Source organism: Macrotis lagotis, chromosome 1, assembly GCF_037893015.1.
Source record: "Macrotis lagotis isolate mMagLag1 chromosome 1, bilby.v1.9.chrom.fasta, whole genome shotgun sequence".
NCBI lineage: Eukaryota > Metazoa > Chordata > Mammalia > Peramelemorphia > Peramelidae > Macrotis > Macrotis lagotis.
Window position 1 is genome coordinate 176,989,075 of NC_133658.1, and position 27,017 is coordinate 177,016,091.

The 27,017-nt window shown below is 33.9% G+C and overlaps 1 protein-coding gene and 1 pseudogene across 8 annotated transcripts in view; one reads left to right on the forward strand and one right to left on the reverse strand.

The window, feature by feature from the left end:
* Positions 1-27,017, forward strand: part of TASP1 (taspase 1) — a 304,860-nt gene that overhangs the window by 69,082 nt on the left and 208,761 nt on the right. For all 8 annotated transcript variants that reach the window (XM_074209426.1, XM_074209427.1, XM_074209433.1 and 5 more), the window contains one exon: positions 18,480-18,586. In XM_074209426.1, the coding sequence (XP_074065527.1) occupies positions 18,480-18,586 (107 nt within the window). The remainder of the gene's footprint in view (positions 1-18,479; positions 18,587-27,017) is intronic.
* On the reverse strand, positions 3,509-5,294 carry LOC141502043 (heterogeneous nuclear ribonucleoprotein A/B pseudogene; annotated as a pseudogene).

Sequence of the window (27,017 nt, forward strand, 5' to 3'; positions counted from 1 at the left end):
AATTTTGCTGGATAGTGGATTCTTGGCTGCTCCCTTGCTCTTTGAAATATCACATTCCAAACCCTTCGTTCCCTTAATGTTGATTCAGTCAGGTCCTGTATAATCCTTACTGTGACTCCTTGGTATCTAAATTATTTCTTTCTGGTTGTTTGCAGGATTTTCTTTTATCTGATAGTTTTGGAATTTGGCCCCAATATTCCTTGGTGTTTTCATTTTGGGATCCCTTTTTGGAGGGGATTGATGTATTGTTTCAATAACTATTTTGCCCTCTGGTTCCAGGATATCATAGCAGTTTTCCATCACTAAATCCTGTAATATTGAGTCCAGGCTTATTTTCACTTCAGTGTTCTCAGGAACCACTATGATTCTTAAGTTGTCTCTGTGGGATCTAATCTCCAGGTCCAATGAGGTCTTTTACATTTTCTTCAAACTTTTTGGATTTCCTGATTTTTTAACGTATTCTTGTTGTCTCATGAAGTCATTAGTTTCCACATATTTCATTCTTTTCTTTTTATTCCATTCTTTTTTTTTTTTTTTACCTTTTGCAACTCCTCTTCCAATTGGTCAATTCTATTTTTGAAGTAGTTTTCCATTTGCCCAATTGTAATTTTGACACAATTATTTTCTTTTTGTATTTGCCTAATGGAAGATTTGAGAGAACTATTTTCTTTTTGTATTTGTACAATTGTATTTTCCAAGGATTTGTTTTATTGTTCTGAGATGCTAATTTTCTCTTGCAAGGTATTAATTTTCTCTTGAGTTTCTTTTCCCAGTTTTTCCAATTGATTTTTAAACTCCTTCCTGATTTCCTCTAGAAGTCTTTCTGGGCTGGAAACCAATTCATATTCTCCTCAGAAGTTCTGTATCTTTCTGTGTTAAGATTTTTGATTTCAAAGTAGTTTTCAATGTGCTCCCTTTTCTGCTTGGCTTTTGACCAGATCGTTTGGAAATGAGGATCATTTTCATCCTTGCTCCCACTTTTTAATCCTTGTTTATTTATACTTTTACTTATACACTCTGATTGTTTCCCCTAACCTTTCTCCTCTTCCCTTTTCACAGTGTGTTCTTCCTCTCCCTAGTTATTTCATTAATATCATGAAGATGAAATAGAGCCAAACCTTGGCCCATTTGTCTACTTAGTATCCCTTTGTGAATGCTGAAGAAGATAGGGTTTAGAAGCAAAACATATATAACCTTCCCCTATTTGACTGAAGCAGTTTATCCTTATTTTTATTCCCTTATAATTGTTCATTTTTTTCAATTGATTCTTGTATTTGTATTTCATATTTCTATGAAGCACTGATTTTTTTCATCATGAATGCTACAAATCCTTCATTTCATTAAACATTTGTTTTTCCCCTGAATGATTAAATTTAGTTTTGCTTGTTTAAGTTCCTCTTGGTATAAGCTCACATTCTTTGTCTTTTGGAATGTTGAATTCCATCATGTATGATTCTGACCATGGATTTTTTTTGACACTTGAATTCTTTCTGGCTACTTAAAAGTATTTTTTTCTTTGACTAGGAAGTCCTGGATTTGGGTTATAATATTAGTTGGAATCTTCATCAAGTTTTTCTGAGGAGGTGACTTGTGGATTCCTTGTATATCCACTCCTTCTTCTAGTTCTAAGATACCTGGGCAATTTTCTTTTCTGAATTTTTGAAATAAGATGTTGAGATTTTTTTTTTTTTGGTCATGATTTTGAAATGATGATTCTTAAATTGCTTGCCTAGGTCAGTTGTTTTGTTGTGAGATACTTTCTATTTTCTTTTTTTTGGGGGCGGGTCTTTTGAATTTGTTTTATTATTTCACATTGTCTTATTCTATCCATCCTAATTTCTTAGGAATAAGTTACTTGGGAATGATTTTAACTCTCATCCCATGCTGTTAATTCCTTTTCCAAATTTTTCTTCTTTAGCAATTATTTGTTTTCTCAGTTTTTCCTCTAGAGCTTTTGCTTGATTGTATAAATCAGTTTAGCTCTTTTAACAAAATCTCTTGCTTTAGTTCTTACAGGAATTCTGACTTGTCTTGTGCCCCAAACTAAGCTATTCTTTGAGTCTTTGCTTGTAGACGTTTTGGAGCAAGTTTCTTCTTTTGTATTCAGTGGCCAAAAAAATCTTTTTATGTTGGGTTTTTTTTTTGACTCCATTTTCCAGCTTACTTTCTGACTTTTGACTTTATATGGGGGTGAGGTTTTGCATTCTTCTGAAGGGAATGTTTAAATGTTTCACCTAGATGTCCTGTTTTCTTGGATTTATTATTATGTTATTTCAAATACAGCTCAGGCTAGGGTTGTGTAAATGTTCAATGTTTCCTAGATATTGTGGCATGGGGCAAAATCTGATCACCTTTTACCTTTTGTTTCTGTTGAGCATTTGGGTCTGAGGATCAGACTTGTCAACTTTACTGAATTGAAAGTCCACCACACTGTTGTTAGAGTAATAACTATAAGACACTTTGAAAATTCTAAGGTTCAGTGACAGAATTGTAGGCTTCTCTTTGATTAAGGATTCTCCAGCTGGTTTCACTCTATAAGTTTCAGACTAAGTTGAAGGCTTGATCTGAAACCTTACTTTGTGCTTGGAACTCAATATGACCCCTTGCTTCTCATACTTTACTTAAAAACTTCTTTTTTTTGTAATAACCATTTATTTCCCCTTTCTTATTCCCTTTTCCCACATAAACTAGAATAGAAAAATGACACAAAAAAGAAATCAGCATAGTCAAGCAAAACAAATACTCATTGCCCAAGTTTAAAGAAAAATTATGTCTCACTCTGTATCTGGAGTCCTTCCTTTCTTTGATAGAAGAATCATCATGGATTCCTGGTGATTGTGCATGGTCATTCCACTGATTAGGATTCTTAAGTCTTTCAGAGTTTTGTTATTGTTGTTATTGTTTAATACTGCCCATTTCACTCTGAATCAGTTTAGCAAGAACATAGCATGTGTCTTCTTAGGCTTTAGTTTTCCCTTTCATCATTTCTTATAGCACAACTGTTCCACTATATTCCTATACCATAATCTGTTACATTGTTCTTCAAATACACACACACACACACACACACATACAACATGTGTATATATGTCATGTTATTATAATATACACTTGTCATTTGTATATTTGTACACATAGGTTCTTTCTATGATCTTTTGAAGTATAGTCCTAGTAGTGGGATATCTGTCTCAAAGGTATATACAGGTTAGTGACTTTGAGGCATATTTTCAAATTGCTTTCTGGAATGAATAGACCAATTCAAAGTTCCACCTACAGTGCACTAATTTGGGTTTTTTTTGAGTCTCATCTGATAACATTTGTTTTTTTCTTATCAATTAAAATGATGTGAAGTGAATACTCAAAGTAGTTTTAATTTGTATTTCTTTAATTGTTAGTATTTTGAAATATTTTTTTGATGTGGTTGACAATAGTTGAAGTTTCTTCCTTTCAAAAGCTCCCTACCAATATGCTTTTCTTTTTAAATTTGGTACATAAATTTAATGTCCACCTAGCCATAAGGGGAGTAGTCATAGCCTAGCTGATAGCTAAAGCCCTAGTTGCCATATCCCTGATTCCAATAGTTGTCATAACCTTGATTCCAATTTTGACTTTGAGCTCCCCCTCCACTGCCTCCTCTGCCTCCACTCACGCTGCCTCTTGCACCACCTCCAGATCCTCAATTCCCTTGGCTCCGGCCTCCTTGGCTACCCTCAGAACTCTGCTGCTGCTGTTGGTACACATCTTTAGGCTGGGCCACCTTGATCTCACATTTACTTCCATAGACATTATGAAATTTCTTTTCTAAAATCTTAACAGGGTCTTCTTCTTTAAAGGTAATGCATACAAATCCTCTTTTTTTGTTTGTCCTTGGATCCATTGGAAGTTCGATAGATTCAATCTCTCCAAAGTCTCCACAATATTCCTGGCTTTTATCTTCTGTAGCTTCTGGATTAAGTCCTCCCACAAAGATCTTCTTCATGGGCTCTTTCTTCATGATCATAGCCTTTTTGGGATCAATTGCCCATCCATCTAATCTATGTTCTTTCTGATCCAAAACCTCATCAACACTTGCAGATTCTTTAAAGAGGATAAACCCAAATCTCTTGCTCTTCCTGTGTCAGGATCCATCTTTATCGTGAAATCTCCCACCTCCCCAGATTTGGTGAAATAGTCTACCCTCCTCATTTTTGCTGGCGTTGATCTGGTCTCCTTCAGCCCCATTCTGGCTCCCGACTGGGGCCACAGGAGGCGCCGCCACCAGCTCCGCCTCCCCGGACCCGCACCCACTCCCGGTCCGGCTCGAGGCCTCGTTCGGAGGCTCCCCATGGGGGGCGGCTTTGTGGCCATTCTCAGTAGCATTCGTTTCCATCAGCTGCTGCTCCTCTGTCTTTTCAGACACGATGGCCCCGGCCCCGGCCCCGGCCCTGGCCCGGGCCACCAGAGGCCAAGCCACCCAGTGACGTTCTGGCCTCAGGCCGGCCCTGGGAAAGCCTCGGATTCCGCGGCTCTCTCTGATCCCAGCAGGCGGCGCCGCAGAGCTACCGCCCCTCCCACCCTCCTCCACCAGTCCCTTGTGTTGTTCAGCCCGCTCCTGCCAATATTCTGTGACTATTTATCAATCGGGAATGCCTCATCCTTTTGTAAATTGGAATCAATTTCTTATTTTTTTTAGAAAATACCCTTCTTTTATTTAGTGATGTAACAATAGCATTTTACTCTTGTACTGGATAAAGATATATTACTTTTTATGACCATACAGTCAGTACACAAAGAAAATAGTACAAGCCAAAAAGTGCTAAGAAGAAAAACACTGATTTCTTATAGATTCAAAGTACCCTTTCTCTTACCAATGGAAGCACATCTTGGATTTTGTCCACAGGAACAGAGTTGGGATGGCTAGGATTAGAATCAGGTTAGGGCCAAGAAAAGGGGAGAAAAACTGGTAATATTTTCTTGGATGTTTGTCTCTTCCTCTCTCTCTCTCTCTCTCTCTCTCTCTCTCTCCCTCCTATTTCCTTTGAAGTACCTTTCCAATGTAAAACAGAGATTCCCAACCTGAACTTAAGCTATGATATTTTTGAAGTGGAGAAGTAGGTAATGCAATCAAAAGATGGAGAAGGAAAGAAGGGATCTTCTGCTGCTATAAACCAGCACACATTAGTTGAGGGAATAAAAATTCAAAAGGTAAAGTCTAATACTTGAATTGAAAAACTCAACCTTACAAATACAAGATAGAGACATACTTAGATAGCAGTTTGAAAAATACCCATAAGCTTAATATTAGTCAACTGCATTGTATGACAACCAAGAAATGTAACTCTTTGAAATTTCAACCCAAAGAAAACAAATGAAACCAATTTTCCAAGTGAAAACTCTTCTTTCTTTCTAACCTACAGAGCTACCCCAAAGTGAATGGGATAGGTCCCTTTAGATTAGGGATTAGTGTGTTTTTCCTTACTAAAGGATTTTAGGTATCATCTGTATTACTACTTGTCAAGTACATTATGTTTTAAGATATGGATTCTTTTTCAGTATTTTTTGGAATAGATGGATTCTATGGCCATTCTCAATTCATTGAAGTCATGGCAAACATTTTTAAAGATGAATCTAATTTGTATTCCTGAATAGACTTTAAATTTCACTTTAAGATTTAGTTCAACATCCACCTGCTCTAGGAAGCCTTGCTTTTTCTTTTTTTTTCCACAAAGTTGCTGGTGATTTTCCCTTGAAAACTTCTTTCTACCTATTCTTGATCTTGTATGAATGTATTGGTTTCCTCATTAGGATATATGTTCCCTGGGGGCAGAGTTTGTTGCTTTTTTTTTATTCCTACTCCTTAATTTAATGCCTGATGCATAGTAAATGCTTTACTAATTGATTTAGATGTAAGTTAATGGCATTATAAAAATGTCCTTTTTTTACATATGTCAAGGTATTTTTTATTCAATCATCTTAAATTACATATTTTTCTATCATTGTTAAAAAATTGTGTTTTAGTCAAAGACATTTTTTATCTCTCTGCTTTTAAGACAGTTCTAGTTAAAACCCTGTAGAATTGGGAAAAATTATAGCATATGCTTAGAGCTTTGATTGTATAGTAAAAGATAACATAAAGCAAAAGCAAGAGTTTCATTTTTACTCCTCAGAATAGGTACCCAGATGAAATTTATGTTTGACAACATATAAAGTTTCTTCCATCCTCTGTTGTACCTCAAGAAGAATGTTACTTATTTCTGATTGAGACTTAGAGATTAAAAAGCTCCTTTCCTCTACTCGGCCTTATTGTACTCAGCACATTAATATTTTTGGTGTTTTTAAGTACTCTTTATTTGCTGTCTTTGTATCAGAATATAATACTATAAGTGAATACAATTGAGAGAAAATAAATTTCATGTAGTGATTGTAGCATTTTATCATAGGTGATATGTGATATATCAGAGTTTAATTTCACTTCTAAACATGTCTAATTATTTTTAATGCTTTACATCTGTTTTTTCTTTCATTTATGTAGTTACAGTTTAACAGCTGTTTAGCAGATTGCTGCACTTAACCTAGTGTTTTTCTTGAGTTAATTGCTTTTCTTGTAGAGTTCTTTGCTATTTCCTTTCCTCATACAATAGTATCTCTTCTTAATTTAGTGGAGGAAAGTGGTTGTAGGGAAGTTGCTTTATAAATTCACTGACAGGTTGTTGAGTGATTAGTGAGGATCTAATTTATTTTTGTTTCTAAATATGAAAAAAGTACAGTTTTTGATTTATACTATTTTTCTGTGAACTAAGAATTGGACATATCCCTGTAAATTCCTATTTAGTGTTATATGCAGTACACATCTTCAAAGAGAAAAGAATAGGTTATCAAATTCAGGGCTAATCAAAATATATGTGATGAATGAGTTAAAAAAAAGCTAATTTTTAAACTCTCCAGTATAAAAATTCAGTTAATAAGATATACAATTTGTAAAGTGGGTAAGTAGTATTCTCTATTTTCAGTGATGTTACTAATTTTTTTCTGCCAATGTGGTTCATAGCCCATTTGCAATTTCTCATTCTGTACAGTTTTTGTTTACATTCTCCTCCTGAGGTACCATTTGAGATCTATCTAATCTGCTGGAGACTTTCTTCTATGTGTCTTTACATTTTATATGTTACAGCATTTAGTTTTTCATTTTGTTTTCCCTCTCTCTTGCTATATGACTAGTCTACTTCCCTTTCTGCCCACATAGTCCTTGGATGTCTTTTGTGTCAATTTAATATAGAGGTCATTGTTTAAAATATATGACAGCCTGGTGATGCCCACTGTACATATTTATATTGTCATTTGCATCATGTGTAGCTTACATTCTTTTTTTTTTTTAGGTTTTTGCAAGGCAAATGGGTTAAGTGGCTTGCTCAAGGCCACACAGCTAGGTAAATTATTAAGTGTCTGAGGTAGGATTTGAACTCGGGTACTCCTGACTCCAGGGCTGGTGCTCTATCCACTGCACCACCTAGCCACCCCAAGATCTTACATTCTAATAGAGCATATAGCATATATCATCAGCATATAGCAGGGAACTGCAGAATGGAGTGGTTTGATTAATTATGTATCTCATCAAGGAGACTTTTTAATGTTCTGAGATTCCTTGTGGTGAACACAATGTCATAAATAAAGTAACACCAAAGCCTAGAGAGAAATTTAACATTATAATTTGGGTTAAGCAAACTGTCATACCTAAATAAGAGAATAGTCTCCATATATTTGATAATTTATGTTTGCTGGATGTTGTTATATTTGACCATTAAAGAAAAATGAGAAGCAGTATAACAGTGGATGGAAACAGGAAGACTTGGGTTCCAGTCCTCCCTTTCAGATCTATTGGCTTTTATGACTCTGTGCAAGTAAGTCAGCTTTTTCATATTCTAAGCAACTTTGGGAGCTTAGAAAGTTGCAAAGATAGCACCAATCTCCATTGGTAGGAGTTTCAAAATCTATGATTAGGTAGCTTGGTGGAACAGTGGACAGAGCACCAGCCCTGGAATTAAGAGAACCTGATTCTAAATCTCACCTCAGACACTTGACCCCTATTAGCTGTGTGTCCTTGGGCAAGTCACTTAGCCCTGATTACCGGGCATCCCAAGTCATCTCCAGTCACTCTGGAGAAAGGCTGCTGACTTAGCACAGCACCCCATCACTCAAATCCAGTTCATTTGCTTGTCATAGCATCATCTCCCTGATGTCATGGACTTTTTTGAGAACAAAGGTCAAACATCATCATCATCATCATATTTGTGATTAGCCAGTTTAATTAGCTTATCTATATCTAGGAGAAAAGGATAATTTTTTTAGCATCTTCAGATATCCAGAACAACTTGGAACTTCAAAGAGGACCTATCTCTCTTTGGTGATGAAGAATTAGTCTCTGATGATTAAAAAAAAATGAAAATAACTAAATACTAAAAATATTAAAATGGTAGCTAAATTGAGATGATCAATTGCCTTTCTTGATGAGCAACCTTGTGGTTTTATGCAAAACCACAGGATATAAAAAGAAACATATTAAAGAGAAAAGAGAGCTGTAGTAATTAAAATTCATTGTGGAGCCATTGTTGAATAACAGTTTATATTTACATAGCATTTTTAGGTTTGAAATGTGCTTTAGATATATTATCTGATCTTGATGATTTCATAAATATTATCTTATTTGTTAAAAACAATTTTTTCTTTTTTTAATTGATTAAAGATTTTATTTATTTTGAGTTTTGCGATTTTTCCCCTAATCTTACTTCCTTCCCCACCACAGAAAGCAATTTGCCAGTCTTTACATTGTTTCCAAGTTGAACATTGATCCAAATTGAGTGTGATGATAGAGAAAACATATCCTTAAGGAAGAAACACAAAGTATAAGAGATAACAAGATCAGACAATAAGATATCAGTTTTTTTCTAAATTAAAAGAAATAATCCTTGGACTTTGTTCAAACTCCATGGTTCTTTATCTGGATACAGATGGTATTCTCCATTGCAGACAGTGCAAATTTGTCCATGACTGTTGCACTGATAAAATGAAAAACAATTTTTTCAAGTGGAAAAGAGTGAATGCACCACCAGTGAAGATAAAATTAAAACAATTATTAGGAATTATTTTGTCCAGTTCTTTGTCAGTAAAACTTATAATAGTTTAAGTGAAATGAATATTTATAAAAATGTAAATTACAAGATTAACAGAAGAAGAAATTGAATAGTTAAATAATCTTATTTTAGAAAAAGAAATTAAATACACTATATAGGAACCTCCTAAGAAAAAAATCCTCAGGACCTGATGAATTTACAAATTAATTCTACTAAACATTTAAGGAATAATTAATCCCAGAATTTCTTTTATGATACAAATTGGTTTTGATACTTAAATCAGGGAGAATAGACCACAGAGAAAGAAAACCATAGGCACATTTCCCTAATGATTATTGATATAAAGACTATTAAATAACATATTAACAAGGAGTTTATAGCAATATAGCTCAAAGATCATATACCTTGATCAGGTTATATATGAATATGAAATAGTTATATATGTATATGAAATGCAGTACCAAGTCAACATTAGGAAAGCTAATATCAATAAAAAACACATGGAAAAATTACATGATTATCTTCATAGATACAAAAAGCTTTTGATAAAATATCACATCCATTTCTATTAAAAAACACTAGAAAATGGGAATTAGAGTCTTTCTTAAAATGAACAGTAATCATCAAAAATCAACAGCAAGCATTCTCTACAATATAAACTTGAAGCCCTCCCAGTAAATCAGTGTGAAGCAAAAATGTTCCATGTCATTACTATTATTCAGTATTGCATTGGAAATATTAGCTATAGGAATAAGACAAGAAGAAATTGGAGTAAAAATAGTAAATGAAGCAACAAAACTGTTTCTCTTTGTAGATGATATTGTTACATATTTGAGCCACCCTAGAGAATCAACTAAAAAACTTATTTGAAACAATTAGCAACATTAGAATTGTTGCAGGATCTAAAATAAACCCACATCAATCATCAGAATTTCTATATATTACTTGCAAAATCCAACAGAAAGAGATAGTGAAATTCCATTTCACTGAAGACAGCATAAATTACTTCTGTCTACCTGCCAATACAAATCTTGGGACTACTATATGAATATAATTGCAAAATATTTTTCATACAAATAAAGAACTAAATATTAATTGCTCATGAGAGCAATATAATAAAAATGACAATTTAACCTAAATTAATTTACTTATTTATACAAATCAAATTGTCAAAATATTATCTTCTAGAAAAATAATTAAGACTCATCTGGAAGAAGAAAAGTTCACAAATATCAAGGAAATCAATGAAAAAAGTGAAAAGGAAGGGTGCCTACCTGTTCCAGATTTCATACTATATTAAAAATGGTAATTCTCAAGACAATCTGGCTCTGGCTAAGAAATAAAGTGATTGATCAGTGGAATTGATTGGGTACAAACGACACTAGTAAGTGACCATAATAATCTTTTAAGTATTTAATAAACCCAAAGATTCTAGCTTTTGGGACAAGAACTCACTGTTGAAAAAAGTTTTTGGGAAGACTGGAAAGTAATGTGATAAGAACCTAGGGAAGGACTTATCCTTCATATAATATCTATCACAATAAGTTCAAAATGGATAAATGATTTAGGCATAAAGGATGATTTAAGTAAATTAGGAGAACATAGAAACCTGTCAGATCTATCAATGAGAAAATAGTTTATAACCAAAGAAGAGGTAGTAAAATGGATTTTTTAAATTTTGTAAAATTCAAAAGTCTTGGCACAGATGAAACCAGTACAACCAAAATTAGAAGAGAAGGAAAGCAGAAAACTGCGTACTGGGGTGGGGGGATGTTTATTGCAAGTTCCTCTAATAAATATCTCAATTTTCAAAATATGGAAGGAACTTTTCCAAATTTATAAGAAGATCCAATCCCCAATTTATTAATGATCAATGAATATGAACAGGCAGTTTTTGAAAGAAATCAGTTTTCCATAGTCATATAAAAATGCTCTAAATCATTTTTGTTTAGATAAATGTAAATTAAAACAACCCTGAGGTACCACCTCCCTCCTAACAGATTGTCTAATATGACAGAAAAGGGAAGTGATAAATGTTGGGAGTGATATGGAAAAATAGGTTACTTAATGCATTGTTGATAGAATTGTGAACTTGACCCAACTATTTTTGGGGAACAATTCGAAACATGCCCAAAATTGTGCCTGCCTTTTGACCCACCAATGATACTATTTAGTCTATATTCCAAATAGATCAAAGAAAAGGGAGGAGAACCTATATGTGCAAAAATATTTATAGCAGCTCTTCATGGTAACAAAGAATTAGAAATTGAGGGGATGCCCATCACTTCAAGAATGACTGAGCAAGCTGTTTACATGGTGATAGAATACTATTGTGCTATAAGAAATGAAGAGGAGATAGTTTGAGAATAACCTTGTAAGACTTATATGAACTAATGAAAAGTGAAATGAGAAGAGCTAGGAGAACACTGTACATAGTAACAACATTGTTGTAACACTGAACAACTGGTAAAAGATGTAGATATTCTGATTAAGGAAATGAACCAAAGTAATTTCAAAGGACCCATTTGGAAAAATGCTATCAACATAGAACTGATGAACTTTGACTATACATTTAAACATTTTTTCCACTTTATTCTTTTATTTTATAACATAATATTGGGGAAGGGGGTGTTGGAGAGGAAGAAGGTTGAATTAAAGCACAATATGCTGGCAGTCTTGCTTGAGGCTTTGTTTTGCAGAAGGAAAATAGCCTCTAGGTAGAATAGTGGGTTGAATGGGTCTAGAGTTTGGAAGACCTGCTTTTTTCCCCCCATGTATGACCTCAGATACTTGTTAGTATACAAGTCACTTAGCTTCTTTCTGCTTCAGTTTCAACTGTAAAATGGGGGTAATAATAATTCTTACCTCAACTCCCAAGGTTATTGTGAAGATCAAATGAAATAAATTTATAAAATGCCTAGAATAATACCTAGTACATAGTATGTGCTGAATACATATTTTATCCCTCTCTGTTCAGCTCTAAACTATTTAGAACATTGAGGTGTGGCCTCATGTTTTGTGAATAATGGGTTGAAAGAACCTTGACTCCTATACCCTGACAATGTGATGCCTCTCAGAAATAGAAATATAGGAAATTATGTGTGTGTGTGTGTGTGTGTGTGTGTGTGTGTGTGTGTGTGTGTGTATGTGTGTGTCTGTCTGTCTGTATGTGTTTGGGTGTGTAAGTAGGTGTGTGTGTGTGAGTTTGTAGGGGTATTGTTTCGCATTGAGAGGATATTGGTGTTTGCCAGCAATCACCATTTTATGTTAAATTTTTAAGGAATAGGACTTTTTCTATTTGTATGAATGTGTGTTTTGGATAAGCAGCTGTGCATAGATAATATCTTTTTCTTCAGTAGCTCTTAAAGACCCAATACCACACTGAAGATAAAACAGTCTATTTAATTCAGCAGTCGGGGTTAGCAATACTTTATTTATTTGAGGTATATCTACAATCTTGTCATTTATCACTGAGACCTTCATTGTTTACTTTCCAGCTCAATCTATATATAGCTAGTAAATGAATCGTTGTTTAGAGCAGTAACTCTTCAAGAAAAGTTGTTTGTTGAACCTATCACATTCAAGAAGTCAGAATGTTAACCTTTGTGTCTTGTACTCATAAGCTCAGTGATATTAAAATATATTTCTATTAGCCTCTCTAACAATTTTTCTTTGCTCACATTGATTGCACTTGTTCTGGGGACACAAAAACATGCAAACAGTGGTGTGTGGGGGGGAAGACAGCACACACAAAAAGCTGAGAAGTGAAGAACATGGGAGAAGTGAGGTGGCACCCTGGATCTGGGTAAGATATGGTTAAAGCTGCTCAGTTAGAGCCCAAGGGGCATCCAAGATTGGTGTCCAAGGATTTGGTGGTAGAAGGTGGAGACAATGACATGGTATATTTTAGCCATATCTGTTAAAAAGCAAAAGGTCAGAAGTATGATTGATTTAATATCCAGATAACTCTCTTCTCCCAAATAGGACTGAGGAATATTTTAGCATGTTTCTTGTTTTCCAAATGGCCAAAGAATATATCACTTTTTAAGGGGAGGGAGAGTAGCTTACTGGTTGTGAATTTTCCCACACTATTCCAGAAAGAAGACAATCTGTCATTGGAGTTCTACTTGGAGTCATTTCAGGATGCTAAAAGGTGCCAGAGATTATTTTCTACCTGGCATGATTTTTCAATATACAAGGTCTTCTCTACTCCCTGAGGAGGCATGGGAATAGGATTATTTTGAATTAAAAATCAGCCCTCACAGTCTGAGTTTTCGTAGAATTCCTATGAAAAAGTGACAATTTTAATAGATTTCAAGCCCAAGATAAGTCAAATAATTTGACTTGGCAGCTAAAAAATACTAATGTGGTATTATAGAGCTTTAAGATAGATATAGTGTACAAATCAGGGGAAATGATAGTTCTTCGTAGTTCTACCTTGGTTAGAAAGGACTTGTATGCTCAATACTTCAACATTTTAGGAAGGACTTTGGCAGGCTATAGTTCCTAGCAGACTCTCTCAAGATTATGTGTGGATGGAAGTACTGAGGGCATATTTAACCTAGAGAAGACAAGAACAATATACATGATAATCACATCAATGCTAAAGAAATAATATTAAAAGCCAGTAAAGTTCATTATCAAATGATGAGACAATCACCTATCCTTTCACTATCCAGTAAATGGACTATGTACATGGAAGGCGGCATACACAGTCAGATATGGAAACTATACCAATTGTTTTTGCTTAAGTATATTACTTTGTTGCACAGGAGCATCTTTGGAAGTGGGAAAATATAAAAAAACATCAATAATGATTAAAAATAATTATAATATATGGGGAGAAAGGTTGAAAAGAATTGTGATAGTAATATTAAAAGTATTTGAAGGGGATTAATGTGGAAGAAACATTTTCAGCTTTTTTATACCTTGTGAACAGTAGAGAGTTGGAAAAAAGCAGATTGAGACTTAATTTAAGGAAACATTTGTTAAAACTCTTTAAAAGTGAAGAGATAGTAGGTTCTTAAGATTTTTCCAATACTAGAAGTCTTCATGGAAAAGTTGTATGAACATTTTTTTAGGGCTTTTTTTTTGGTTTTGCAAGGCAATGGGCAATGGGCCACCTAGCACCATATAAGCATTTTTGAGGGATATGGTAGAGGTTCTGGAATACTTTCTAATTTATTATTTTTACCCTTGAACATTGAAATACCATGATTTTTCTAAGAACAGTTTATATTTAGATTATATATCTTTTACTGCATGTAACTTTATATGATCTTAATTTTCTTCTTAAGAGAAAGGAAGGTGGGGGCAGATAGGGTGCAGTGGATAGTGTACCAGCCCTGGAGTCAGGAGGACCTGAGTTCAAATTTGGCCTCAGACACTTAATAATTATCTAGCTGTATGACCTTGGGCAAGTCATTTAATCCCATTGCCCTGCAAAAACAAAAAGAGAGAAAGGAAGGTGACCTATAGAGAGTGAACTCCTTGTGGTAGATTTGTGGGGAGACACAAATGAGTTGCAAAAGATTGAAAGGTCAGGATAGTTTGTGATCTATATCATTTGATGTTGTGATTTTCATCATTGACCACATTCAATGCAATCACAGTCTGTCTACTTCCAAGCTTGTCTGTTTTCTATCATATATACAATGGCGAAAAAACTTTTCCTCAAGATCATTTTCATTGGATCACTTTTCTTATCCAGGTTCCATATTGACTCTTTTATTACCTCTCCTAGGGATCTCCAACTGAAGACTTAAAAGTTGGAATCTGTTGGGCAAAAATCACTTATAAGTTGACTTATGTATTGACTCATTCATCTCATTTATTTTCAAATATGTTGTGTACTACAATGATTCACTAGCTTTGGAATATAGTTGGAGGTCTCCTGTGTTATTATTTCTTTTCTCTGTTATTGCTTCTCTATCCCCTTAAAAACAGCAACAAATTGCAGAGTCTCCTCTAGGGTTCTTCATTTAGGTCTGATTTCTTTTTTTATAATTTTGATTTTTTTCAATTATTAAATGTAGTTTTTCCTTCCTCTCCCCAACCACCTCACATTTCATTCAAAAGAAAGGAAATGAAAGGGAGGAAGAGAAGGAGGAGGACCTTTGAACCATAGAAGCAAAACAAATTCGCACATTTGTCTTTACATTCATGTATGTAATTATTATTTCTGCATATTAGTCCATCATCTTTCTGTCATGAAATGGACAGCATTCTTTTTTAAAAATTTTATTTATTTAAGGGAAGGGTTTAAGTGACTTGCCCAAGGTCACACAGTTAGGTAATTATTAAGTGTCTGAGGTCAGATTTTTGAACTCAGGTTGACTCCAGGGCTGGTACTCTGTTCACTGTGCCACCTAGCTGACCCTGAAAGTATTTAATAAACAGAAAAAGAAGATCAATGTACTATAACATCAATATTGTAAAAATGGACAATTATTCTGTTTATGTCATTCTGGATCAATTCACACAATTCTTTTCCTGGTTTCTCTGAAATTATCTTATCCCCTGATTTAGAGCATCTTCTTTATTTATTTACTACAGTTTATTCAATCATTCCCCTATTGCTGGGCATCCCTTTAGTTTCCAGTCTTTGATGCCACAAAAGAACTGGTATAAATAATTTTTGAACTTTGAGTTACTTTATTGCTACAACTTGACATCCCCCTGATTGGCTCCTTTGAAAAGGCTTTCTTTTTTCTTTTTTTTTTTTCTTCCTTTGCCCTTATACTTTATTCTTTTAGGCTCAAACTCTCTCTGTTATCAAAAGGGACAATTAATCCTTTCCTTTCTCACTCCTTGTATCTTCTGGTATATCACTAAAAGTGATAAAATGTATCATGCCTGACCTCTGTTTCCAGTACTTTTTACACTTTCAGTGAAAATTCTTATATGTTGTTTATTAAAAATTATACTGATATAATTGTTTTCACTTTGTCTTCCTAATTAAATTGTAAGTTCTTTAAGGGTAAGGACTACCTTTCCTCTTTTTTGTATGCCCCAAACTTAGCAAAGTGTCTGGAAAATAGTTGGCTCTTTATAATTTGTGATTGATTGATGTCTTTGCATATATTCTTTTCATTTTGCTAGCCTGTTTACAATGATTTAAAAATTCACTTTATAAAGTTGGTTTCATCTAAATTAATCTTATGTATTTCTCATAGCATTATCCTGTACTCTCTTTAACAGATTTGACAAACATTTGATTCCTACCACAGTGCATATAGTTTCTACTGTATTAATCTGTTGAGTTTTGATTTTTTAAATCAAATTTAAATTTAAAACTTAAATTTATGAATTTTCACTTCTTAGATTAAGGAGCCTGGGTATTTTGTTCTTATTTTTCACACAACAGACCCTACAATTGTTGAATGAATAAATGTGAAATGGAAATTTCATCATATATTTAGTATATGACAGTAATCTAGTAACCTTATTTATTTAAGTATTTTTTTTGGACACTAGAAGTCACTTTACAATAAATAACTATTCCCAAATATTTCTTCCTTAAAAAAGACACTGATCTTAGTTTTCATATGATTTCATGAGTACCATTTCTGGTTGAGAAACTTTTAATTTTTATTGCTGTGTGTGTGAGAGAAAGCTCAGTATGTACTATTCAAACTTTAATACTTGGAAATGATAGTGTATAATGTAGAATTTATAAGGATATAAATGAAATACCTTCATAACTTCTACAAGAAACAACTTTCTTTTCATTTCTCCTTACTCTCAAAGGATATTATATTAATTAAAATTTTTTCATGTTTTAGTATCAACATTTTATTTTTGGCTCTTATTGTAATTGGAGTGTGTATTTTTTTTTATCAGAACATGCTTTACAAAATGAAATTTCCTTCAGTTATGGGATTTTTAGAGATGCAATTTAAGTAGCCTTTATTGAGCCCCTGCTATGTGCCAGACACTTTGATAGCTGCTAAAGACATAGAGACAATATTAAAAACAATTCCTTCCCTCGAAGAACCTATTTTTTACTGTTAGCCAGCAACATGTATACAGATAAGTAAATTTCAGTAAAGAAAAAAATAACTTTTTAGGAGAGAACAGTAAGAACTAGAGAGAATTCAGGACAGGATTTGTGTAAGAGATGGTACTTGAGCTAGGGACTTGAAAGGAGGTAAGGATTCCAAGAGTTGAGAAAACCTTTCCTTTTCCTTTTCCTTTTCCTTTTCCTTTTCCTTTTCCTTTTCCTTTTCCTTTTCCTTTTCCTTCCTTCCTTCCTTCCTTCCTTCCTTCCTTCCTTCCTTCCTTCTTTCTTTCATTTTTTGCAAGTGGCTTGCCCAAGGCCACACAGTTAGGTAATTATTAAGTGTCTAAGATCGGATTTGAACTCAGGTCCTCTTGAGTCCAGGGCCAGTGATCTATCTATCCACTGTGCCACCTAGCCACCCCAAAAACATTTCAAGCATAGGAGAGCAACCTGTACAAAAGAACAAATCTTGTACAAAAAATAGCAAGTAGACAGCGTAGTTGAAGCATCAAATTTATAAAAGTGAGTTTTGTGAAATAAGCATGGAAAGATTAACTGTAGCCAGATTATGAAGGACTTTGCCAAACTGAGAAATAGGTATTTTAACTTAGAGGCATTAAGGATCTCCTGAAGCTCAGGAAAAAATGACATAGCTGATGGATTATTTCGTGAAGAGACTTAAGCAAGTGTAACAATTATGAAGCTATAGTAAAAGCCCATGTGATGGGTAATTGTGGCCTGAACTAGGATGGCTTGTATAATTGGAGAGGAGGATAGAGATATGAAATATGTTTTTGAGGATGAAGGAACAAAATTTAGCAAGATTAGCTTTGTGGGGCAGAGTGAATGATTCTTTCCTGAATGGGAAGTATCAAGGATAACAATAAAATTAAAAACTTGGATGACTGGAAAGATATTGATGTCTTTGGAAAGAAAAAGAGAAGTCAGGTTATAATGGTCTATGTTTCAAGGAATATTCTGGGTGTCATGGAGTCATATATGATAATCTATCAGATTCATGAGAAAGAAACTCAGAAAGAGTAGTTTGATAAAGAACTACAGAAAAGCTAGTACTGAATTTTAATTTCATCCATTAATTACCTCAGGATAACATCATGGTCAGGAGGTGGGTTCTTTCTACATCTTCTTTGTAAAAGTTATTTCTTAATTCATGGAAATGTTATTGAGATTAAAAAATCCCTATGGGTAAAAAAAATTGAATAACTTCTATATGTCATTTAGTCAGTGTACAGTGGAGGGCCAAATTTTTAGAATCATTATGTTTCCAAATAATCAGTATCTTTTCTTTAGTTTTGAGTAATTCACCATTCTTTAAACATAATTTTAATATACTTTTAATATTTTTATAGGATTCAGTCTAGCAGCCTTTAAAAGAAACAAGAGGAAGTTAGAGCTGGCAGAAAGGGTGGAAACAGATCTCATTCAACTAAAGAAAAGAAGACAATCAAGTGAAAAGGTTAGGCGGTGTTTGAAACAAATATAATTTACTGTGTAAATTATGAAATATTTTAAGGGGTATTTACATTTCTTATCTTTCTTAGAGTTTACTTTTCACTACTCATAAGGCACTTGAACTAATGTTTATAAGTATTGTAAATGTAGTACTTTATATTTTATTTGTATATTTTTGTATTATTATTTGCATATCAATATACTTATTTCTAAGCAATTCAATAAACATCTGTAAGTACCTTCTATGTACTGGGACACTGAATTAGGGGCTAGAGATATAAAATATCCCCCACTTTTATAAAGATTATATACTGATGGGGAAATCTGCAAAAACAGAAATCAGTAAATATAAATATAAGCAAAGTAAATGTGAAGTAATTTTAGAGTTTTGGGGAACATTAACAATTGGGGAAAATCATGTATAACAATTGGGGAAGATCTCAAGATATGCAGAGGGAAAGTATTGGAGGAATAGGAGACAGCTAGTGCAAAACGGTGGGATGGCATGTCTTATACATGGAACAACAAATAGGCCTATAATGTTTGGCATGTATGGAGACGAGAAATGTCAAGATCTTGAGTTAAAATCAAGACTGAATGTGAAGAATGAGGAAGAAGGAAGTGTCAAGGATGGTTCCAGTATTAAAAACCTGAGTGACCGGAAGCACAACATTGTTAGTGTACTCCACAGAAATGAGAACTTAGAGAGAATAGCAGGTATAAAGGAAAAGATAATGAATTCTACTTTGGATATGGTTGAGATTGTCTCGTTAGAGCAATGAACACTAGCTATATAGTTCAAGAATTAGCTTTGTTGAGTTGGTAACTAAACTTATGGGAACCAATGTGATCCCATTATGAAGGAAAAGAGATCCTAGGACAAAATTCTGGGATATACCTATAGGAAGAGAGTAGGACTTGAATGAGGACCTGGCAAAAGTGACTAAAAAAAGAAGACCGATGTGGGAGATGACATGTTCATAGATAAATCCAAAATATTTAGTCGATACAAAATAATCTTAGAGGTGAAAGTATCAAGGGGTGGTGGAGATGACTAAGCAAAGTCTACTGCAAATAGTGACAAGTGAGTTCCTTCTCTAGGAAAACCATGGATTCTAAGAAATAAAGGTGAAAACAGTAGAATATTCCAAGCATGGGTGTCAGCTATTGAAAAAGCATGGAGGCAGAAGATGGAACAATAGGTGTGGAGAATAGCAAATAGGGTTGGTATAGCTGGGTTGTCAAGTGCATAAAGGGAAATAAGGTGTAAGAACGCTTCAAGTGGAAAGCATATCAATGCTGCAACAACATCAAGAAGGCTAATGACTGAGAATTGATTATTGAATGTAAGTTAAGAAATTATTGGTAATCTTGGAGAAATCAGTCTATTTTGAATTGTATGGTTTGAAGTTCAATTAAAAGGTGTTTAGAAGTGATTGAGAGGTGATAAAGTAACGGAATGAGTGTAGACTGCTTTTTATTAAGAGTTTAGCTGTGTGGGGTGGCTAGGTGGTTCAGTGCAGAGCACTGGCCCTGGAGTCAGGAGTACCTGGGTTCAAATCTGGCCTCAGACACTTAATAATTACCTAGCTGTGTGGCCTTGGGCAAACTACTTAACCCCATTGCCTTGCAAAACCAAAAAAAAAAAATAGTTTAGCTGTGAAAGGGAAGAGATTTAGGCTAAAAACTGATGAAGTTGGTGAGCTTGCTTATGGACAAAAACTATCGGATTAAAGAGCTTTTGCAGATGGTAAAGGGAGGTATCAGTGGAACATATTCTCAGAGGAGCAGAGCTGATAAAAGACACAGATATAAGGGTTTTTCTGGACAAAGACAGCACTCCTTCTTAGATACTAGAGCAGAAGACGAGAAAATGCAATGGCAAGGTGAGTAGAGTATTGTGGTGAGGATAATAGTGATGTTTTGAGATAAAGAATAGTAGAAAAGAGGGATTTCAAAATGAATGACTTTCATTTACTCTGTAAAAATGAGATCCTTTGTTAAAAGGGACTTTTATGAACTAATTTTTGTGAATATCTTCTTGAGAGATAAAATTTGGAACAGGTAAAATAGGACTATGCTAGAGAGTAAATAATAGAACAACACACAAAAAAATGTTGCTATCCTTCAATGAGGGTTCAGTTGAAATCAGATAACAAATTGTAATGGTGCCATTCATTGAGCCTGGGTGACTTTCTCCTGAGGTGTGGATGGGGCAAAGAAGGCTAATGATTGCAGTTTGGAAGAGAATGAGTGATGATAGGACAAAGAGGCAAGAGATTGGATAGTATAGAAAGTTGAACTAGTTAATTATAGCATTAATAAGTAATCTTGGTTCATATCTGGTTACTGGACCCAGATGGCTCCAGAGGAAAAAGTGAGGATAGTGACTTTTCACAGCACCCCGTCACCCAAATGCAATTCGTGTGCATGTCATGGCTTCATCTCTCAGATGTGGTTGTCTTCTTTGAGAACAGATGACAAACAACAACAGTAGGATTATGCAAAAAGACAAAGTAATGGAGAGTAAAGGATTCAATGTTGTGCTAATCAGGGAAATCTTAGTGTGTTTTATTGATCTTTGAAGCTTAACAATAATACCTCCATTCTAATACAACTGATAACAAAAGTTAATTGTATGTGACTTTTGTATTAGGATACTTCAGGTATCTGCGATATCTGTGATTTTTATTTGGGTAGTTAATTTACAGATTATTATCACCTCACACCATAATTAATATTTTTTCATAAATTGTTAAACCCAAACATGTGAATGTATTATATACAAGTATATGTGAGTGTGTCAATATATGTATGTGCACATACATATACATAGTTAGAGATTTGGATCTAAACATCCACCTATCTCTTTCTATCTATCTTTCCATCCATTTCAGAAACTTAGGTTGATCTTAGCCAAAAAGTGTTACCAAGGCTATTTTCTAAGCAATGCATTTGGGTAAGATATGCTATTGCTTTTTCTCTTTAAGACCTCACCTTTTTTGTTGTGATGAGGTTTTGGACTAGAATTGAATAAGTATAAAGTAAGAAGATGAAATTATCAGTACATGGTGTAATGGGAAGAGCATGAGTTTTATAAGTCAAAAATTCTTAGTTTGAGCTCTGCAACTTACTGGTTAAGTAAGTTTCTCTATGAGCAAATTTCTCTGAGGAAAAACTTGCCTCAATTATAGATGGGAATAGTGATCCTTACATCATCACTTACCTCATAGTGTGGTTTTGAGGAAAGCATTTTGTAAGTCTCAAAACTGTATATAAATATAAGATATATATATATATATATATATATATATATATATATATATAAAATTTTATTTAGAAGTTGTCAACAATATTTGAATAGATACTTTAGTACTTTTGGGGGAAGTGATGGAGAAAAGCAAATATTTATCTTATACACACTTTAAATGTTCTATGTGATCTCTGTTCTATCTTTGTAGCTAAAACAGAAGTCAAGCTCATTAAAAAATCTTTTGCTTATTTATATCTAAATTCTCCCAGCATCCTTTCTCCTTTCCCCTAAAAGAATCAAGCATTTATTAAATGCATTCTGTTTGAATAAAACTGTGAGATGATGTCATATGATATTAAGCAAAGAAAAATAGGAAGTCAGTGTAGTAATTATATTTTAAACATTGAAAATCTGACAAAATGAAAAAAAACTAACCAATTTTAACTAGGTTTATTGTTGTGATTTCAAGGCATATCTATTTTTAGAAGGGAAAAACATCTATAATAGAGGATCACAAGGTGATTGCCATCTGCTTGGTCCCTCCTAATTTATATCTAATTTATTCTTGTGCCTTGTTCTTAGAAAGTAAAATTTTCTTATGAGGAATGCAAGATCTCTTCTACTTGCAGAATACTATTTGTGTCCTTATTTCAATAATATCTCAGAATACTCTTATTTCCCCATGTATAAGATGCACTCTATTTTGAACAATTTCGCATCTAAAAACTGGGAGCATCTTATACACTGGTTGTAGATTTTTTTACTTGTATTTCCTGCTTTTTTGTGCATTTTTGCTCTCATGGATTTTTTTACTTGCATTTCCCGCTTTTTCACACTTTGCACTCATTGTTTTGCATTTATTATTGGTATATAAGGCTATGTTTTGCTAGGTTCTGCCCAGAAATGGCTCAGGAAATATTTTCATCCAGTGCTGAATTCAAGTTCAAAGTGATACACTTTGCAAAAGTGAATTAGAGATCGTGCTGCTGAATGTTAGTTTGATCCTCCTCCAACTGAGAAAGCAATTGGAACTGACTACAGGAAGAAGAAACCTTCCTGAAAACTCCCTGGCAGAGGAAGACCATGAGAGGCAAGGCAGCCAAATAGCCTGAGTTAGAGAGGGCATTAAAGAGATGGACTGAAGAGCAAAGGGCCATTGGGATTCCTGTGTCCACAAAGATGGTTCAGCTGGAAGCAAGAAGAATTTTTGATGGAAAAGGGATGACTAATTTCAAAGGAGGACATGATTGGTGCTTCAGTTTCATGAAACAGAATGGACTAAGTATGCATCCATCAGACTAGTCCAGGGAATGCTGGATGTCAACCATAGAACAGAACACAGGCAGGAGATCAGTCAGAGCCTCTCCTAAGTCAGTGATTTGTTATCAAACACAGATGAGGACAAACTAATTGATGAGGAGTTTTTTTTTTTTAGGTTTGTTTTTTTTGCAAGGCAAATGGGGTTAAGTGGCTTGCCCAAGGCCACACAGCTAGGTAATTATTAAGTGTCTGAGACCGAATTTGAACCCAGGTACTCCTGACTCCAAGGCCAGTGCTTTATCCACTATGCCACCTAGCTGCCCCTTGATGAGGAGTTTTGATAGTGATCAGGATTTGTATGAATTTTATGATGAATAAAACTTGAATTCAATATCTTTATATAATTCTTTTTTTTTCAAATTTCAAGCCTCCAAATTAAGTTGCATCTTATAAATGGGGGCATCTTATACATGGGGAAATATGGTATATCTTCTGTCTTATAGTTATTTTCTCAGTAGAAAAATGGAAAAAATTTCTTTTAAATGTTTTTTAAATTCATAAATTTGATAATATAGTTTAAGCAAATATATTTTCTACTGTTTTAAATTGCTTTGACCATCTTATTGGATTTCTTCCTATGTATTTGCCATCTTCTCAGTTTTGTTATTTATTCTGTTTAGTAGTAGGAATACTATCATCAGGAGTAGGCATTGGAAAAGTAGGAGTAGTGGTAGTGGTGGTAGTGGTAGTAGTAGTAGTAGTACTACTACTACTACTACTGCTACAATTGATGGTCGTAATAACTGTTGTAGCAGCAGCAGCAGCAGTAGTAGTAGTTACCATTTGTGTGGTAAAGTCACATACCTTTATGAACCTCAGTTTTCTTATATATAAAATGTGGATAACAGCAGCATCTACTTCATGAGATAGTTTTAAGGCTTAAATGAGGATGTATTTAAATCACTTTGAAAACATTACAGTTATACATAAATGTTCCCACTACTCTTCTTCTTATTAGAATCCCTTGTCTCCCTCAGGATTCAACTCTCTGAACCTTTAGTGATCTATCTGGTTGTTAATTCTTTTCCTCCTTAATTTATCTTGCATGCACTTCTTGGTTTATATGAGATAACCTGAATTCAGACACTGTTTCCAATTTTCCTTTTATATCTCTAGCATCTTGAAGAGTGACTTGTTCACAGGAAACAGTAAATGGTTGTTGATTTAAATTGAATTATTTTAGTCAATGAAAATAGAATTTACTTTTATGTTACTCAGCAACCCTTTAAATCAATGACTTTTTCCATCTTCTGTTGTTTTTCCACCTTGGAGTATGTTATATGTTTATAAGGTTTAGGAGTGGTATAGTTAGAGAGAGAGAGAGAGAGAGAGAGTGTGTGTGTGTGTGTGTGATCATACATGGAATAATGAACAGATTCATGAGTTTTGCTTGTATATATTTGGATTCCAAAATTGAAATGTTAATTCATTTGTCATATTTATTCTATGATCAGAATTGTTTCCATTTGAAATTGCTGATTGACCTTGGCCCCCATGTGAATTGTGAGGATAATGAAATTCAAACATTTGTGGAATGTAAGCAAAGTTTTATTTATTAATTCTCACTTAATGGCCTGTAATCATGACACAAGATGTTAGATTTGAAAAAAGAAACCATAAGTTTTTTTGAATTGTAAACAAAGGATGATTTATTAACTAATTATTCTCCTTCCCATGGTCTTTATTACCTTGAAATGCATAGAAAAAAATTCATATTTCATTTGGATTGGGTTTAAAGTTGTTGCTTTATATCTACCTTAAGTATTATTCATTCTATATGTCCTCTTTTCCTCCAAGAACCCAAAACCAAATAGATTCTATCATATAAGCTTTAAGACTGTCCTGGTCTATTATGCTGGTACATGTATTCTCAAGCCCTACTCCCCATGACTTGTAGGCACCTCTTACATGGAGTATGATGCTTTTTCTTTTGGGAAAGTTAGAAGTTAGTATTCTCATATGAGATTATAATATTCTGAATGTCTCAAATAGGTTACTATTTGGATTTTCTATATACATGAATTATTATATTTTTCATCAAGAGCTGGTCAGAGCTAGTTTAGAAGAATTCAAGGACATTGGCTATACATATATACATATATATATATATATATACATACATACATACATGTAAAGTTACTTGAAAAGAAGTAGTTATGCAAATTTTGATTGGGAGTTTCTGTTTCCTCTACCTCTTATGTACTGATACATATCTTGACAATTTTGACTATATAATGTTTGTTGAATTCACTTGAAATTCATATATATATGTGTATATATATACATATATATATATGTATCTAAAACTTAGTGATTGAAGTTCAACTTAAAATCAGAAGAAAAGCATGCCCAAGCATTCTGTTGTCACAGAAAATGGTTTGAGAGACAGTAGAATAATGTGTGGAATACAAACATGGAACACTAATAGGGATTATCCAATATTGCCTATATTTGCATATTATTGGAACTTTCCTGGCAGTTAGGTGTGCAGTGAATAGAGTACTGGCCTTGGATTCAGGAGGACGGGAGTTTGAATCCAGCCTCACATTCAAAACTTACTAGCTGTGTGACTTTGGGCAAGTCACTTAATACTGATCGCCATCTCCAGTCATCCTGATTCATTTCTGGCCACTGGACCCAGATGGTGCTGGAGGAGAAAGTGAGGTTGGTGACTTCACTCAGCACCCCCTCACTCATGTCGTTGTTGTGGCATCACTTCCATGATAATATGGTTATCTTCGATAATGAGGGACAAACATTATTAGTATTTTCCCAATATTCCTTTTCATCTCACTTGTGAAAGGTTTTTCTCAAAATGAAGTACAGTTTTTCATTTGTAGACCAAAGATTTTCATTGCTACCCAAACAATAATGCCTCCAAATCATTTATTTCTTTATATCATCTGTTAAATTGAACTTTGAAGAATTCATTTAGAGAGGTATATAATGTTCATGATCAAATATGAAAGTTCAACTAAAATTTGGTTTTCTCATGAAATATTTTTGTCTGAAGTATTTTGAAAGACTAGACTGTAATATAGGAATAAAAATATGGAAGTTTCAGATGATCTTTCCATGATCTTCCCTTAAATGTCCTTTTTGAAAAGAACATATATTTTGACTTGCAAAACTTCTTTCAAAAACAACAGTATTCCCAGTATTAAGTATTATTTTATCTAAAATGTATTTTTCTGTTATGTGTATTTGCATTTTATTAGTTTACTTTGAGTTCTGTGCATTTTTTGAATAGAATTGTTTAGACTACTTCATTTTTCAATGTAGACAAAGTTTGTTAGAAAATAATAAATGTGCTTTCTCTATCTTCTAAGCTTTATGTTGCAGGTTGTACTTCTTTCATGTATAAAGTTCAATTTTTTAACAAAAATCTGGGTTAATTAAAAGGGAGCATGGTTCACAATTATGTTTCCTTATTTTGAATATTTGATGCATGTGGTTGAAGTGTTGTTAACAAAGGAGTCTTAATTCTGTTATCATGTGTCCTATGCTAGGATATACTATAGGTATTTTGTCATGGTGTTCAAAATCAATAGTTGTTTAATGAAATGATACTATGTATGTTACTAGTGACTAGCCAACACTGTACTTTCAAAACATATAAATAGGGGCAACTGAGTGGAGCACTGGCCTGGAGTTAGTGGAATCTGAGTTCAGACACTTAATAATCTACCTAGCTGTGTGACCTTGTGCAAGTCACTTAATCCCATTGCCTTGCAAAAAAAAATAAACCCCCAAATCCTACATAAATAAATAAGCAGATCATGAAATATCAATGGTTTTCTTTGTGCATAAGATACATAGATTAGATGTGAGGGGATTGATAGGAAGATAAATAGTAAATGAT